Source organism: Vipera ursinii (assembly GCF_947247035.1).
Source record: "Vipera ursinii genome assembly, chromosome: 15".
Classification (NCBI taxonomy): domain Eukaryota; kingdom Metazoa; phylum Chordata; class Lepidosauria; order Squamata; family Viperidae; genus Vipera; species Vipera ursinii.
Genome location: NC_139528.1, coordinates 7142650 through 7157274, shown reverse-complemented (window position 1 = coordinate 7157274; position 14625 = coordinate 7142650). Strand labels below are relative to the sequence as shown.

At 48.3% G+C, this 14625-nt stretch overlaps 2 protein-coding genes across 3 annotated transcripts; both read left to right on the top strand.

Annotated features, from left to right (window-relative positions):
- Positions 1-138: 138 nt before the first annotated feature.
- On the top strand, positions 139-7006 carry FAU (FAU ubiquitin like and ribosomal protein S30 fusion). 2 transcript variants are annotated; one of them, XM_083374609.1, is made up of 5 exons: positions 139-227; positions 2673-2755; positions 3358-3502; positions 5213-5268; positions 6836-7006. In XM_083374609.1, exons 2-5 carry the CDS (start codon positions 2681-2683, stop codon positions 6959-6961), a joined length of 402 nt encoding a protein of 133 aa, XP_083230735.1. In that variant the 5' UTR covers positions 139-227; positions 2673-2680; the 3' UTR covers positions 6962-7006. The 2 variants fall into 2 exon arrangements, with proteins under 2 accessions (XP_083230735.1, XP_083230736.1); XM_083374610.1 differs by lacking the exon at positions 139-227 and adding an exon at positions 1306-1404.
- Positions 7007-10637: 3631 nt separating this feature from the next.
- On the top strand, positions 10638-12819 carry ZNHIT2 (zinc finger HIT-type containing 2). Its single transcript, XM_083374252.1, has 2 exons — positions 10638-11968; positions 12730-12819. Exon 1 carries the CDS (start codon positions 10640-10642, stop codon positions 11828-11830), a length of 1191 nt encoding a protein of 396 aa, XP_083230378.1. The 5' UTR covers positions 10638-10639; the 3' UTR covers positions 11831-11968; positions 12730-12819.
- Positions 12820-14625: the final 1806 nt, after the last annotated feature.

The window sequence follows — 14625 nt, the reverse complement described above, 5'->3', positions numbered from 1 at the left end:
GGCGCGCCCGGATGACGTCAGGGCGACCCCGTGGGCGACGTCAGGCGTCGGCCGCGCAGGGGGCGGGGAGAAAGCGCGAAAACGGGCAGCTTAGCGGCGCCTTCCGCAGTGCGCCTGCGCCTCCCGTGGCCCCGCCCCTTCCGCCAGTCTTTCCTTTTCCCTCCTCGGCGTGAGGCGGCCGTTTCTCTTCTTCTCTCCGGCCTCCATCTTGGCTCGGCGTGAGGCGGGTGAGGGGCGCGAACTTTTTTTCCTGCTACGGGCCCGGCGGCCTCCTTTCTTTGGAGGGGCGGGGGCCGAGATCCACCTCCTCTCCCTTTCGAGGCCTTGAACTCCCATCATCCGCGGCCAGGTCCTCCCTAACGAAGGGTCTTCGGCCTGCTCTGGTGCTACCCATCATCCCCGGCCAAATCTGCTCTCCCGGCCCCTCGAGTCCTTTGCGCGTCCCCGACTCTCTTTCTCGCCTTCTCCCCGCCGCTCCCCAGGGGCTTTGGACTACCACCCCCATGCTCCCCAGCCTCGGCGCCCATTGGGTTCAGAGCAGCGGGCGAAAGAAACTGGGCCTTGGAAGGCTGTGGCGGGTGGGGGAGGGAGGAGGAGGAGGCAAGAATGAAAGCTCAGCTATTTAAATGGGGGTGGGGGTGGTCCTGAAACTGAAGTTGGAGGACCATAGGAAGGAAAAATAGGAAGGAAAAAAGGACCGCGACAAGGGATTTGATGGAAGAGATGGGTAAGGAAGGAAGAAACTGGGATTGTGCTGGATGGGGGGGGCGGGGGCCTCAGATCAGCCCCTTTGCTGGCTGTGTTGCTCAACCTTGGCATCTTTAACATGGGTGGACTTCGACTCCCAGAATTCCCCAGCCAGCAGGATTTAAGACAGGCGTGTCAAACTTGTGATGTAGCGCAACTTCCCCCCCCCCATTGCCAGCAATGGGGTGGGCGTAGTTTTTTTTTTTAGTATGATGCAATCCGGCCTACGCGCCTGAGAGGAGTTGAAGCTAAACTCCATGCTGGCTGGGGAATTCTGGGAGTTGAAGTCCACCCATCTTCAAAGTTCATTTCGCCGGGACTTAAAAACCTGGCTCTTGGAGCTATCTGGTCTGGACTGAGGGGTTTAATGTTTTTAAATTGCGATTTAATTTTTGTGGCTAGACTTAATTTAATTTATTTTAATTTATTTTAATTTTATATTGGATTGTTTTTAAATTTTGCCTTGTCAACCGCCCTGAGTCCTTTGGGAATAGGGCGGTATATAAACCGAATAAATAAATAAAATAAATAAAGTTGCCAAACCTGAGGAAAGATCTGATTTCAGCAGATTCAAACCTCACCGAGAGACTCGGAGCCAGTCAGCTCTTATTCCTATCTGGACGGCAGACCAGGAAGAAATCCTAGAGGGAAGAACAGGTAGTCCTCTACTTACAACAGTTCGTTCAAAGTTACAACAGCACCGAAAAAAGTGACATGACGATGACGACCGTTGCAGCAACATGGGTGGGCTTGAACTCCCAGAATTCCCTGGGAATTCTGGGAGTTGAAGTTCACCCATCTTCAAAGAAAAGATCTGTTTCAGCAGGTATTAATAGTCAACCACACCTAGGCTTGGAGCCAGCCACCTCTAATTCCTATCTGAACGGGAGACCAAGAAGAAATCCTAAAAGGAAGTATCAGGTAATCCTCTACTTACAACAGTTCTTTCACCCATCTTAAAATCGCCAAGACTGAGAAACGCAGCAGTAGAGGTAGTCCTCGATTTATGACCACAGTTGAGCCCAACGTTTCTGTTTCTAAGCAAGAAAGTTAAGTCAACTTTGCTCTATTTTATGACCTTTCTTGCCACAGTTAAGTGAATCGCTGCTGTTGTTAAGTGAATCAGGTGGTCTTTTAAGTGAATGGCTTCCCCCATTGACTTTGCTTGTGAAAAGGTCACAAAAGGGGATCGCATGACCCCGGGACGCTGCAACCGTCATAAATGTGAGCCAGTTGCCAAGCATCTTGAGTTTTGATGACATGACCAAGGGGATGCTGCAACGGTGTGAAAAATGGTCATAAGTCACTTCTTTCAGTGCTGTTTTAACTTCAAGCAATCGGGAAATGAACTTTTGTAAGTCGAGGATTACCTGTATGCAAGAAAACCAATCTAACCATCTTAGATGGCTTGCTGACCTTCCTGTGCTTAAAAACATCCAACAGTGAAAAACCCACAACTTCCAGGGATGCTCTGTTCCGCTGCTCAACAGATCTTATTCAGGGAAATATTTCATTGCGAAGAAACCTTTTAATTTTGCGTTCTTTTAATTATAATTTTGTATTTTTACTGGTACAGTTGTATCACTTTTAAGCTGCCCAGACTACCTTAAGGTAGATGGGCAGCAAACAAATTTAATAAATAGTAAATAAAAATTAGGTCTAGGCTGCTCCAACCTATACCTTCTATTTTTGGTTTGTGTGACCATACAAAATAATGGCTCATTATATTTATCAGTCAAACTGGTATAGGGCCCATCTTGTCAAAGGCAACCTTATATATTCCCTCCATCCTTTTTAAGTCCTTGATCACTAATACTATCAAGATGGAAAACCTAAGATAGGCCAGTTTATTGGACTCTGGATGCTAAATTTTGGGGTGGTGGATTGCTGATCTTAATTGCTGCTTTGCTTTCTCATCTCTGCAGGTGAAACCATGCAGCTTTTCGTTCATGCTCAGAATTTGCACACCCTTGAGGTGTCTGGACATGAAACAGTTGCTCATCTTAAGGTAAAGAACGATTGTTGTCGTTGTTGTTTTATGTGAACCTTTCATTCTGATGAATATTGTTACTGAAACAGTGGCATTTGTTTCTCCTAAATAAATCTTCCTTCAGACTGGGGCAAACGCTGAAATCTTTCAAAGATTGAGGCTTGCTTTTTCCTCTTTCTAAATCAATTTGGAGTAGTAAATTGTTGTTCGATTAATACCTGATTGTAATGAGTTTTCTGTTTGATCAGCTTTGGCCAAGAAGGAGCAATGTATGAGTCTGATCCTGGGGGATGTTGTGTTTGTAAGGCATTTCCTAAATATTGTCCTCCGCCAAGATTTTAAACTTCCTTAAAATGTCCAAGGACTGTTGGAAATTCCCTTCCTCTCCTCTGTCCACTGAGGAGTTGTAAACTGTCTTTTCATCATCTTTATTACCTTTTATTCGAGAGCTGTTGTGGATACTGGAAAAATTCCACGGCTGGCTGTGGAATTCTGGGAGTTGAAGTCCACAAGTCTTAAAAGTTGCCACTGTTGGCAAACCCTGCCTCAAAGGGATGTGCTGCCTTAGTGAGCGAAGTGTCAATTATTCATGCTCCCGCTTTTCTTTCTTCCCTGTTTAGTCTCGCATCGAATCCCTGGAGGGCATCGCCCTTGAGGATCAAGTGATTCTTCTTGGCGGGATCCCCTTGGAAAATGATTGTGTCATTGGTCAGTGCGACATCGGTGACCTCACAACTCTGGAGGTTACTGCACGCATGCTCGGTGGTAAGTATGAAAGAGAGAAGACCTGGGTGGAAGCCTGTTCGAAGAGCTATGAAACTTCCAGAGCTACTCTATACAAAAAAAAAAACCCCAAGACACGCTAGTGTACACAGAAAAAGAATAAATTTTTATTTTACAAATTTCTCTGTTGTGTTGGTAGAAGAACCAACACCGTAAATTACTCTCTATCCAGTTAATTCAATTTTCTGAGTTTTGATGACACACAAAACAATGAAGTAACCACCTAAAATTCATAAGAGCACATAAGGCTAAGATGTGATTGGCTCATTTGCGATTCAGTGTATAAGACTATAAAAATAGACTGTTTAATTGAGCTTCATTCCTGATAACTTCATGAGTATCCTATACAGGGGCTTTTGGCAACAATACAGAAATGATTTGTCACTGTCTGATTTCGGGTTATTTTTTGGGGTGGGGGGGGCCTTCCCAGTCTCTTCCAACCACAGGGATTACCTGGTGGCCTCCTGTCCAAATACCAACATTTTTTCCAAGCCCAGATCTCCCAGGTTAAGTTAAGTTCAAAGTGCTAAATTCAAACTGGGATTAAAAGTCCTGTCCCTACATTCTCTTCTGCTATGCCACAGAGGTAATACAGGCAGTCCTTGACTCGTGACCACAATTGATCACAAACTTTGTTGTTAAGCAAGGCGGTTAAGTGAGTTTTGTCCAGTTTTAGGACCTTTTTTTGCCACAACAATAGTTCACTTAATGACCGAATTACAGCGGCACTGAAAAAAGTGACTTATGACCGTTTTTCACACTTGAGCATCGCAATATCCCCATGGTCACGTGGTCCAAATTCAGACATTTGACAACTGACTCATATTTATGACAGATGCAGCGGGACGGGTCACGTGATTTGCCCCTTTGCCGCCACCTGACAAGCAGAGTCAGTGGGGAAGCCAGATTCATTTCACAACCGTGCTGCTAACGTCACAACTGCAGTGCACGGACGCTTTTGGGGGCTCCCCGATACTCCCATATTACACCTCTGCTTCGTGAGCTGCACTGGCTTCCAGTTGCCTTCCGGGTGAGATTCAAGGTGGTAGTGATGACATACAAAGCCCTACATGGCATGGGTCCGGATTACCTACGGGAGCACCTACTGCCGGCGGCAACTTCCCTCCGTCCTGTGCGCTCCCACAGAGAGGGCCTCCTCAGGGTACCACCGGTCAGAGAATGTCGGCTGGTGACCCCCAGGGGGAGAGCATTCTTGGTGGGTGCGCCAATCCTCTGGAACCGCTTACCAGCCGAAATCCAGATGGCCCCCGACCTTCGCACCTTTCGGCGAGATTTAAAAACCTATCTATTCCAGCAAGCCGGCCTGGCCTGATAGATTTGGGGTTTTATTTGTAGATCTGGGGTTTTATTTGTTTTATTGTTGGTTTATTGTATACTTACTTTGCTCTGTACACCGCCCTGAGTCCTCCGGGAGAAGGGCGGTATATAAAATGAATAAATAAATAAATAACATCTGTGGCAAGAAAGATGGTTAAATGGGGCAAAATTCTCTTTAACAAATGTCTCACTTAGCAACAGAGCTGTGGTTGCAAGCCAAGGACTGCTTGGACATTAACTTCATGGTCCCTTGTGACCGATTGATAAAGCCACTTCCTTTGTCATCAGGTGTGTCGGGCTTTGTTTTCTGTTCCCTGTTAAAAACAGCCGCCTCTGTTCTGCTTTTCTCTCTAGGGAAGGTCCACGGTTCCCTGGCTCGTGCTGGCAAAGTGAGGGGCCAGACCCCAAAGGTAGGCAGTTCAAGTTGACCCACGGTTGTGTTTGTGAGGGTGGGGTATTTGGGCATCCTTCAGCCTGCTGCTTGTGGACCCCAAGGATAGCCGAGAGTGCCTGAATTGCTGGCCGCTCATTTCAATTGCTGGCAGAGACCCTTTGCCTAGAAAGGAAATTAGAACCCAGAAGATAGAATCCTAGGGCTGGGAGGGACCTTGGAGGTCTTCTAGTCCAACCCGATTGCTCAAGGCTGGAGACCTTAGGCCAGGGATAGGCAACTTTGGCTCTTTTATGACTGGTGGACTTCAACTCCCAGAATTCCTGAGCCAGCACGGCTCAGCTTGGAAACCTTTCCCTTTCCCCTCAGCGTGGCTGGCTCAGGAATTCTGGGAGTTGAAGTCCACCAGTCATAAAAGGGCTAATTGTGAAGACCCCTGGTTTAGACTATAGGCCGGGGTAGGGAACCTCGGCTCTTTTATGACTCGTGGACTTCAACTCCCAGAGTTCCTGAGCCAGCATGGCTCACCTTGGAAACCTCTCCCTTTCCCTTCAGCATGGCTGGCTCAGGAATTCTGGGAGTTGAAGTCCACCAGTCATAAAAGACCCAAGGTTGCCTACCTCTGCCTTTTAGACCATCCCATTCTTTTTTCCCTGCTAAGTGGACGCGGTGGCTCAGTGGGCTAGGACGCTGAGCTTGTCGATCAGAAGGTTGGCAGTTTGGCGGGTCGAATCCCGAGTGCCGCGTAACAGAGTAAGCGCCTGTTACGCGTCCCAGCTTCTGCCAACCTAGCAGTTCGAAAGCACGTCAAAATGCAAGTAGAAAAATAGGGACCACTCCGGTGGGAAGGTAACAGCAAGAGCCTTGGTGGAGCAGTGGGCTGATGCCTCCTTAAGTAACACCAGCTGCCTGCAATTAGTGCAGGTTCGAGTCCCACCAGGCTCAAGGTTGACTCAGCCTTCCATCCTTCCCAGGTAGGTAAAATGAGGACCCAGATTGTTGGGGGCAATTAAGCTGACTTTGTAATAATGCCGCTTGGGGGGGCGGGCGAAAGCCCTAATAAGCAGGCAAATACATAGAATGAAGGCTATTGCTATTGATTTGTGCTTAAATTGTAAGCCGCCCTGAGTTTTCGGAGAAGGGTGGGATATAAGTGGGATTAAAATATAAATAAATAAATCTAATCACACTTGGCCCAATACAATATTCTAACCTAGTGTATATTTATCCCGAGAGAATATTCTGTTGCTCACATTCCCGCTGGACACAACTCCCGTTAGAAAACGCCTAAGTAACGTTGAGGCAGTTGAAAATGGTTCAGTGCCTGGGGGGTGGGAAATGATACCTTTTCGCATGTGTATGCATGATTTTTTTTTTTTTTTTGGCCTTTCTGCCTGTTGCTTTCATCTCTTCCCCCAAATATGAGCTGGGATGTTGTTGTTTTTTGTGTGTGTTTTTTTTTTTTTTTGCAGGGTGACTTAAGGAAAGGGCTTGCCTCCGCTCAACATCATAGAGCTGAAATGAATTCTGCGAGAAGGCTGGCGAGATCTTTGACTAACGCCTGCTTAAATGTTTTTTTTTTCCAGGTTGCTAAGCAAGAAAAGAAAAAAAAGAAAACGGGCCGGGCGAAAAGACGCATGCAGTACAATCGCCGGTTTGTCAACGTCGTGCCCGGTTTTGGTAAAAAGAAGGGGCCCAATGCCAACTCCTAAAGAGCGCCCTGTCCTATAATAAATCATATATTTGCCTGGACCATTTCCCGGCGGTTGCTACTTTTCTTGTTTGGGGCACACAGGCGCGCAAGTCAACCTTTTGCGATCGTTGGCAAAAGAGAGAGGAATGCTTTATATCGGGTGTCAAACTCAATTTCATTGAGGGCCGCATCAGCATTGCGTTTGCCCTCAGGGGGCTGGGTGGGTGTGGCCTAGTAGGTGGGTGTGGCTAGAGTGCATATGGCCTACTGGGTGGGCGTGGCCAGCTGTACATCCTTCGCATCAAGGGTGCCTATGGGGGCCTGGGCAGGAGTGGGACAGATCTGGGGGTCTCTAGCAGAAGGAGGGTCTCTGGGCCAGGGCCAAGGCAGTGGGGGCCGTTCCCTCACTGTTTCCAGGATGGCTTCGCGGGCCGCATGAAACCACTTTGCGGGCCGCATCTGGGCCTTGTGTTTGACATGTCTGCTTTATATGTATTGTCATTTCACAGGGATGAACAAAGAATATTTTGGACATATCAGTGTTTTCCCAAAGATTGATTTATTTATTTTTATTCCATTTATATCCCGCCCTTCTCTGAAGACTCAGGGCGGCTTACAAGCTTAGCAGTAGCCTTCATTCGATGTATATGCCTGCTTATTAGGGCTTTCACACACACCCCCAAGCGGCATTATTACAAAGTCAGCTTAATTGCCCCCAACAATCTGGGTCCTCATTTTACCTACCTGGGAAGGATGGAAGGCTGAGTCAACCTTGAGCCTGGTGGGACTCGAACCTGCACTCATTGCAGGCAGCTGGTGTTGCTTAAGGAGGCATTAGCCCACTGCTCCACCAAGGAACAGATGTTAAGTGAGTTTAGTATGACACGGTCGTTAAGTGAATCAGGCTCCCCCATTGACTTTGCTGGTCAGAAGTTTTTTTTACGAGGCAACTGGGCTTTCTTGTTTTTCTTGGAAGACGTTTCGCTTCTCATCCAAGAAGCTTCTTCGGCTCCGACCGGACGGTGGAGGAATGGAAGGATTTATATTCCTTGCAGCCGAAGAAGCTTCTTGGGTGAGAAGAGAAACCTCTTCAAAGAAAACAAAAAGTCCAGATGCCTCATGAAAAAGCACCTTTGGGACAACCATCACCTGGGTGGCTGAGAATCTCCAGACCTACCAGTGTTTCTTAACCGTGACAACGTCAACTCCCAGAATTCCTCAGGCAGCCGTTAAAAATAACACCGTTATACGGGTAGTTCTGAATTGATGACCACAAACTCGAGGCAGAAAGTTTAACTTGCTAAGCGAAACAGATGTTAAGTGAGTTTAGTATGACACGGTCGTTAAGTGAATCAGGCTCCCCCATTGACTTTGCTGGTCAGAAGCTCGCAAAAGAGGATCGCGTGACCCTGGGACACAGCAGCCGTCATAAATGTGAATCGGTTGCCAAGCGACTGAATTTTGATCAAGTGACCAAGGGGCCGGTGCAAAGTGTGAAAAATGGCGCTAAGTCGCTTTCCCCAGTGCTGAAGAAAGTTCGACCGGTCATTAAGCAAGTGGTTGTAAGTCAAGGACTGCCTGCGTAAAGAAATCGAGTGGGTTGAGGACCACCTTTTCATGGGATCCAGATGGGCTTTCACATTGAGGAGAGCCAAGTCCACAGAAGGAGTTAAGAATTTGATGCGAGAGGCCAATAAGTATCTCACAGAAATAAAACGGTCTCAGAATTTTGTTCTTCATAGTTTGGCTTATTGTTTTTATTCTGTCTTTTAAGTGCTGGCCATCCAGAGTAACACACAGCTAGTCCTCAACGTATGACTACAATGGCGCCCAAGATTTCTGTTGCTAAGCAAGAGAGTTCTTGTGTGAATTTTGCCCCATTTTACCACCCTTATTATTATTATTATTATTATTATTATTATTAATTCGGTTTATATACCGAAATTAAAATTTAAAAATAAAATATACCACCCTACTCCCAAAGGACTCAGGGCGGTTTACAAGGCAAAATTTAAAAACAATCCAATATAAAATTAAAATTAAATTTAAGTCTAGCCCCCAAAAATTAAAATCACAATTTAAAAACATTAAAACCCCTCAGTCCAGACCAGATAGCTCAAAGAGCCAGGTTTTTAGGTCCCAGCGAAAGGAACGAAGGTCGGGGGCAGTCCGGAGTTCCGTTGGCAGTTGATTCCATAAGGCAAGCGCGCCCACAGAGAACGCCCTCCCCCTGGGGATCGCCCGTCGGCAATCCTTGACCGGCGGTACCGGATTCTCCATTGACTGCTTGTGAAGAAGGTTGCGAAATTGCACACGACCCCGGCACACTGCAACCGTCATAAATAGGTGCCAATTGCAAGCATCTGAATTTTAACCACGGGACGCACCCATGCTGTAACAGTCGTAAGTGTGGGAAACGGTCATAAGTCACTTTTCAGTGCTTCTGTGACTTGAACCGGTCGCTAAATGAAGGGTTGAATGTCCAAGGATTACCTGTAAGAACACGACTAGGCGCTCTCCTGCTAACGGTCTGGAGCTGTTTTGTCAAAAGCTGCTGGCACCTTTTTGCCCTTTTGCAGCTTAGCGCAAAACCCAATTTAGCAGATCCAGCCCTGTTGTAGAAGGCTATGTGGACTTCAACTCCCAGAATTCTTTTCTTCGAAAACCCATGTTAGTGGGGGGGAGAAGGAAAGTCATTTCCCCGAAGACTTTTTTGTTTCCTGCTTCCTTGTAACCTGGTTGACCCACACAGATATGTTTACTTGGGACTTGAGTGAAATCCCAATGTGCGGCGGTGTCTCAGGCTTAGCAACTTCGTAAGATGTGGGGACTTCAGCGCCCAGAATTCCCCAGCCAGCATGGTTGGCTGGGGGATTCTGGGAATTGAAGCCCAAACGTCTTAAACCAGGGGTCTTCAAACTTGGCCCTTTTATGACTTGTGGACTTCAACTCCCTGAGGAATTTTGGGAGTTGAAGTCCACAAGTCATAAAAGGGCCAAGTTTGAAGACCCCTGTCTTAAACCATGCTTTGCTGGCTGAGGAATTCTGGGAGTTGAAGTCCACAAGTCATAAAAGGGCCAAGTTTGAAGACCCCTGTCTTAAACCATGCTTTGCTGGCTGAGGAATTCTGGGAGTTGAAGTCCACAAGTCATAAAAGGGCCAAGTTTGAAGACCCCTGTCTTAAACCATGCTTTGCTGGCTGAGGAATTCTGGGAGTTGAAGTCCACAAGTCATAAAAGGGCCAAGTTTGAAGACCCCTGTCTTAAACCATGCTTTGCTGGCTGAGGAATTCTGGGAGTTGAAGTCCACAAGTCATAAAAGGGCCAAGTTTGAAGGCCCCTGTCTTAAACCATGCTTTGCTGGCTGAGGAATTCTGGGAGTTGAAGTCCACAAGTCATAAAAGGGCCAAGTTTGAAGACCCCTGTCTTAAACCATGCTGGCTGGGGAACTAAGGTCATTTTCCCGGGAACGGTCTGCTACATGCTCCGCACTAGGGCCCGGTGCATCACGGTCAATGTAGTTTTTCTTCAGCGCTGAAGCAAGTGGCGGTTGGGCCGGCAGGACTACATCGCCCACCACCCCTCCGAAGCCTGTGTGGTGTTTTTTTTTCCAGGCTGCGCCTGCGCATTAGCACAGGGGAAGGCGAATTTTTCCCCTCTCCGGAAATAGCCGAGCGTTCCCGAAGCGTTCTCGGCTCATGGCGGCGCCGGGTTGCTGCGTGCGGTGCCAGGCCGAGCGGCCGCCCTACACCTGCCCGCGCTGCCACGTCCGCTTCTGCTCCGTGCCTTGCTACCGGGAGCACGACTCCTGCGCCCGGGACTTCCAGACGCGGGAGTTGGAACTTCGGCTCCGGGGCCAGCGGGGGGATGCGGCGACGCGACGCCGCCTGAGGGAGGCCCTTCTCCGGGTGCAGGAACTACGCGAGCCCGGGGATGCAGAGCCCGAGCTAGGCCTCGACCCGCAGGCCGATGACCTGTGGCAGCAGCTGAGCTCTCAGCAGCGCCAGAGGTTCCAGCAACTGCTGAGCAGCGGGAAGATCTCGGCGCTTTTGCCCCCCTGGCAACCCTGGTGGGTCGGGGCCGGCCAGGGGCCACCCCTGGTCCAGCTGCTTGGAGCTCAGGATGGCCAGGACTCGCAGCAGCCAGGAGCCAAGCAAGACCTGGAGGCGTCGTCCCGGCTTCCAGACGAAGAGACCGTGGCAGGGGACCAGGACCTGCCCCCTGCCCGGGATTCGAACTCGCCACCTGCCCTGCCTGGCGCGATCCGCCCGTTGAGCGACTTCACCAGCGTCCCCGTCTCCCCCCTGGTGCGCTTCCAGCTGCCCAACGTCCTCTACGCCTACGCCTACGCGCTCTCGCTCTACAACGGAGAGGCGGACGATGCCCAACTCCTGCCCGAAGTCTGCGAGACCCTCCTGGACCTCTCGGCTGTGCTGGGTGCCCAGCGGGTCTTCTCCTCCACGGGGGAGGCCCTGCAAGCCGCCCTGCAGGCCGTGGCGGACGGCCGCTATCCGGAGTGCCCGCTGGGAAAAGCCGGAGCAGTGCAGGCTGTGAGCCAGATTTTAAGGGGGCCCAGCCTGGAGAAAGGGAGCCGGTTCGCCCTGGCGGCCCTTGCCCACCTGTCCAGGCTGTTGGGTCAAGGCAAGCGGTGGGTGGCCTCCGAGGACCGGCCCAGGATCTACAAGGCGAAGAAGAAGTGCCAATTCCTGCTTTCCTGGGTGAAGGAGAACCAGGAGGAGCTGCCCTCCCTGGCTTTGGAAGTCCAGAGGGAATACGTAGCCCATGTGGTGGAGGCCGAAGAAGTGGGCGCGATCACTCAGGAGCTGGAGAAGATGTGGGGAGGGAAAGTTCCCCCTTCCAAACAGCCTCTGATAGAAGAATTGGACTGAAGCAGACACCCACACACCCCTGGGGGAGAAGGGGGCCGGTGGGCTTTGCATGGCAGCACAGGGGTGTGTGTGTGTGTGTGTGTGTGTGTGTCTCAGGGCCTGAAGCCTAAACATGAACATGAGAAAGGAACCGGCTAGGTTGGTTTTTCTCCTCCCCCTAAACTGGACGATGGGAGAGCTGTAATTTTAAAAGCAAGACTAGGAATCCTTGAGGTTGTGTCCTGTTTTGCTTCCTGCTTCCTTGTAACCTGGTTGACCCACACAGCTATGTTTACTTGGGACTTGAGTGAAATCCCAAGTGCAGCGGTGTCTCAGGCTTAGCAACTTTGTAAGATGTGGGGACTTCAACGCCCAGAATTCCCCAGCCAGCGTGGTTGGCTGGGGGATTCTGGGAATTGGAAGTCCAAACGTCTTAAACCATGCTGGCTGGGGAACTAAGGTCATAAGTCAAGGACTACCTGTACAGTATTGGTTTTGATATTTAAAACAAATACTCGGAGACAGATGTGTATCTAGTGCCGCTCAACAACTCGATGTTTCCCCAAACGATGCAGGGGAGAAATGTTGCAAAAATTACATTCCAAATCCAACAGGCTTTTTCGTCACCTTTTATTTCCTTGCTCAATCTCCTTTCAAAAACCATTGCAGAAGCCAGTAAATTCCTTCATTCTGGAACTACCAGAGCAGGGGTAGTCAAACTGCCAGCCCGCCGGCCGGATGCGTCATGCTGAAACTGTGCCCACCCCAGCTCTGGCAATGGGGGGGGGGGGAAGTCACCATACGTCGCGACATGTCACGTGACGTGGTGAGTTTGACACCCCTGTACCGGAGGATCCCAAGAGAGCAAGTCCTCGAGATTCCTTTCTTGGCATTATTTTCTCTCTCTTGTTCCAATACAGATCGTGTTGCCGAATCAAGAGACCCCGGAATCAAAAGAAGTTTGTTTTATTTTGCGCAAAAGGTTCAGAATGAAAAGCAATATCAATGTCTGAACACGTTTTCATGGGAAAGCAAGTACATATGTAGTCTCCACAAGTAACAAAATACGGAAATGTAACTTATGAGCTCTGGTTGCTTACATGAGTTCTAGGCCCCCTTCTAGCTCATCCCTAGCCCGCCCCCCCTTAGCGATGCTAAATTATAGTTAAAATGTCTTGCAACCTTTTCTCTGGCAAAGGTCACAGGTGTCTTGCTAAGCGTCTTAAGTTTCCGGCACCATGTTTGCGGTTAGCTACAAACAGACATACGTGGTTAGCTGGGCTAACTGAACTCTGTGCTGGCCTGCGAGGTGGGACCGACAGTTGAACTTGTGGTTTGGCATCTTCCATTTCCTTGTTCTTCTTCCAACTAATACACGCATTTTCTTCATGCCTCATTTTTATGTCCTACCTCACTTTTATGCCATGCAGCATTTTTGTGTATTCTTTGTATCTTTCTTTATGGCCTGCCTAAATAGTCCTCGACCACAGTCTAATGACCATTCAAAGTTAGGACAGCCCTGAAAAAAGTGATTGATGACCATTTTGCATACTTATGGCCATTGCAGCATCCCCAGGGTCACGTGATCAGAATTTACACTCTTGGCAACTGGTTCGTATTTATGACGGTCGCAGTGTCCTTGTGTCACGTGATCCCTTTTTTGCGACCTCCCGACAAATGCAATGGGGAACTAGATTTGCTTAACAACCATGTTGCTAACTTAACAGCTGCAGTCGTTCACTGTGGCAAGAAAGGTCGTAAAGGGGGCAAAGCTGGCTTAACAGATTTGTCACTTAGAAATTTTGGGCTCAATTGTGGTCGTAAGGCGAGGACTACCTTTATTGTTATTAATGTGACTCAGAGAAATCCCTTTCAAAAAAGACTTCACTGCTAGCTAGAAATAAAACAGTTCACTAGTTCCCATTACAAAGAATATGAATATTCGTCCCAGCATCCAATTATTTGTTGTTCAGGAGCGAAAAAACACAAATAGTTTGAGTTTTAAATGCTTTTTTTAAAAAGCTGGCGTAATCCAACCCCCAAAGACCTTAGTTAAATCATAAAAAAACTAAAAGTTAATTGTTATGTCTCTTTGAAAATCTCTAGGGCAAGTTTTCCAAAAGTGTAATTTTTTTTACGACACTCCCAATTATATCGAGTTCTCCTTTACTACTACAGACTGCCGGTTAGTATTGCTTTGTTAATTTGTAGAGTTTAGACTTTTTAAGAATCAAAAAGTCTTTCCTTCTCAAGGATCCTGTTAATCTCTTAAAAAATATCCACCTTCTAGATCAGGGGTTCCCAATTGGGGGTGCTCGCACCCCCTGGAGCTGCAAGACGATATTCCAGAGGGTGCGAAAACCTGGCTTTTCAAAATTGTAGTGTACATGCATCATTATTTTGAACTTTTGTAAAGGGTGCGAGAATATATCAGAAGCGTTCTGGGGGTGCGGGGTATAGAAAAGGTTGGGAGCCACTGGGCTAACTAGACCATCTTACTGAACACTTGCAAATGTGGCAAACTGAAAGCAGGAGAAGAAGCAACGGATGGAAACTAGTCAAGGAGAGAAGCAACCTGGAACTAAGGAGAAACTTCCTGACAGTGAGAACAATTAACCAGTGGAACAACCTGCCTCCAGAGGTGGTGAATGCTGCAACCCCTGGAGGTTTTTAAGAAGAGACTGGACAGCCATTTGTCTGAAATGGTATAGGGTTTCCTGCCTTAGCACGGGGTTGGACTAGATGATCTCCAAGGTCCCTTCCAACTTCTTCTTCTTCTTCTTATTATTATTATTATCATCATCATCATCATCATA